Consider the following 1,481-nt stretch of genomic DNA (forward strand, 5'->3'; position numbering starts at 1 on the left):
GTCCCCACAGTGTCCCCATATCCCACCCATCCTAATCTGGGTTGGGTTTCTGTGTCTCTCCTGGCCCCAAACCTCCCCCCGTGYAGGAAGTGTGCAGCGAGCTGTGGTGCCTGAGCAAAAGCAACCGCTGCATCACCAACAGCATCCCCGCGGCCGAGGGCACCATCTGCCAGACCAACACCATCGACAAGGGGGTAAGGCAGCCCTGGGCACGGTGCCAGCCGGCACCGAGGGGCTGGATCCCCCCTCCAGAAACGGGATTATTGTTGGGGTGGAGTTCATTTAGGGGCACCCAGCAACCTGTCAGGAGTCCAGAGCTGCCCCGGAGGGAGGATGGGGTGTGCTGAGGAGCCCAAAAATCACCCCAAAATCCAGCTCAGAGCACAGCTGGGGCAGAGCTGGAATGTGAAATGTGGGATATGGGATATAGGGTATGGGATATGGGATAAGGGATGTGGAATATGGGACATGGGATATGGGATAAGGGATGTGGAATGTGTGATATGGGATATGAGATATGAAATGTGGGATATGGGATATGGAATATGGGATATGGGATGCGCAATGTGGAATGTGACATAGGGGATATGGGATAGGGGATATGGCATATGGGATAGGGGATAGGGGATGTGGGATAGGGGATCTGGAATCTTGGATATGGGATGTGGAATATGGACTGTGGAATATGGGATATGGAATATGGGATGTGGGATAGGGGATAGGGGATAGGGGATATGGGATATGGGATATGGGATACAGAATATGGGATATGGAATGTGGGATATGGGATGTGTAATGTAGACTGTGGCATATGGAATAGAGGATAGGGGATATGGGATGTAGGATATGGGATATGCGATAGGGGATATGGGATATGGAATATGGGATATGGGATATGGGATATGGGATATGGGATATGGGATATGGAATGTGGGATATGGGATATGGAATGTAGAATATGGGATATGGAATAGAGGATAGGGGATATGGGATAGAGGATAGGGGATATGGGATGTGGGCAGCTCCAGGTTCAGATCCCTTAGGATCAGAGACACTCCCAGCTCCGAGCTGGCCCCATGTTCCCCTGTCCCCGGGGCACTCAGGGCTCTGTGTCCCCACAGTGGTGCTACAAGAGGGAGTGTGTGCCCTTTGGGACGCGGCCGGAGGGYGTGGACGGAGCCTGGGGGTCCTGGTCCTCCTGGGGCGAGTGCAGCCGGACGTGTGGCGGTGGCGTGTCCTCATCCGTGCGCCACTGCGACAGCCCCAGGTACACRGCAGGGCAGGGCTGGGAAAAACCACCTGGGACAAGCACCCCAAACTCCCCGGGGTGAACACCAGCCCCAAACCCTGCCCGGAGCTGTTGCAGCCTCTCCTTCCCTCCTCGGCAGGCCCACGATCGGAGGGAAGTACTGCCTGGGGGAGAGGAAACGCTACCGCTCCTGCAACACCGACGTGAGTGGGGCCGGGCTGGCAGCGGGGCT

General features: G+C 56.0%; 1 protein-coding gene across 1 annotated transcript in view; it reads left to right on the forward strand.

Moving 5' to 3' along the window:
* The window catches only part of LOC130587239 (A disintegrin and metalloproteinase with thrombospondin motifs 10-like), a gene marked incomplete at its 3' end in the record, with an annotated part of 5,244 nt that extends 3,788 nt beyond the window's left edge, over positions 1-1,456 (forward strand). The window contains exons 2-4 of the mRNA XM_057388208.1: positions 87-194; positions 1,122-1,267; positions 1,389-1,456. Of these exons, the coding sequence (XP_057244191.1) occupies positions 87-194; positions 1,122-1,267; positions 1,389-1,456 (322 nt within the window). The remainder of the gene's footprint in view (positions 1-86; positions 195-1,121; positions 1,268-1,388) is intronic.
* Between the last annotated feature and the right edge of the window lie 25 nt (positions 1,457-1,481).

This window comes from Malurus melanocephalus, unplaced genomic scaffold (assembly GCF_030028575.1).
Source record: "Malurus melanocephalus ecotype Western Australia unplaced genomic scaffold, MMel_1.1 scaffold_1673, whole genome shotgun sequence".
Lineage (NCBI taxonomy): Eukaryota > Metazoa > Chordata > Aves > Passeriformes > Maluridae > Malurus > Malurus melanocephalus.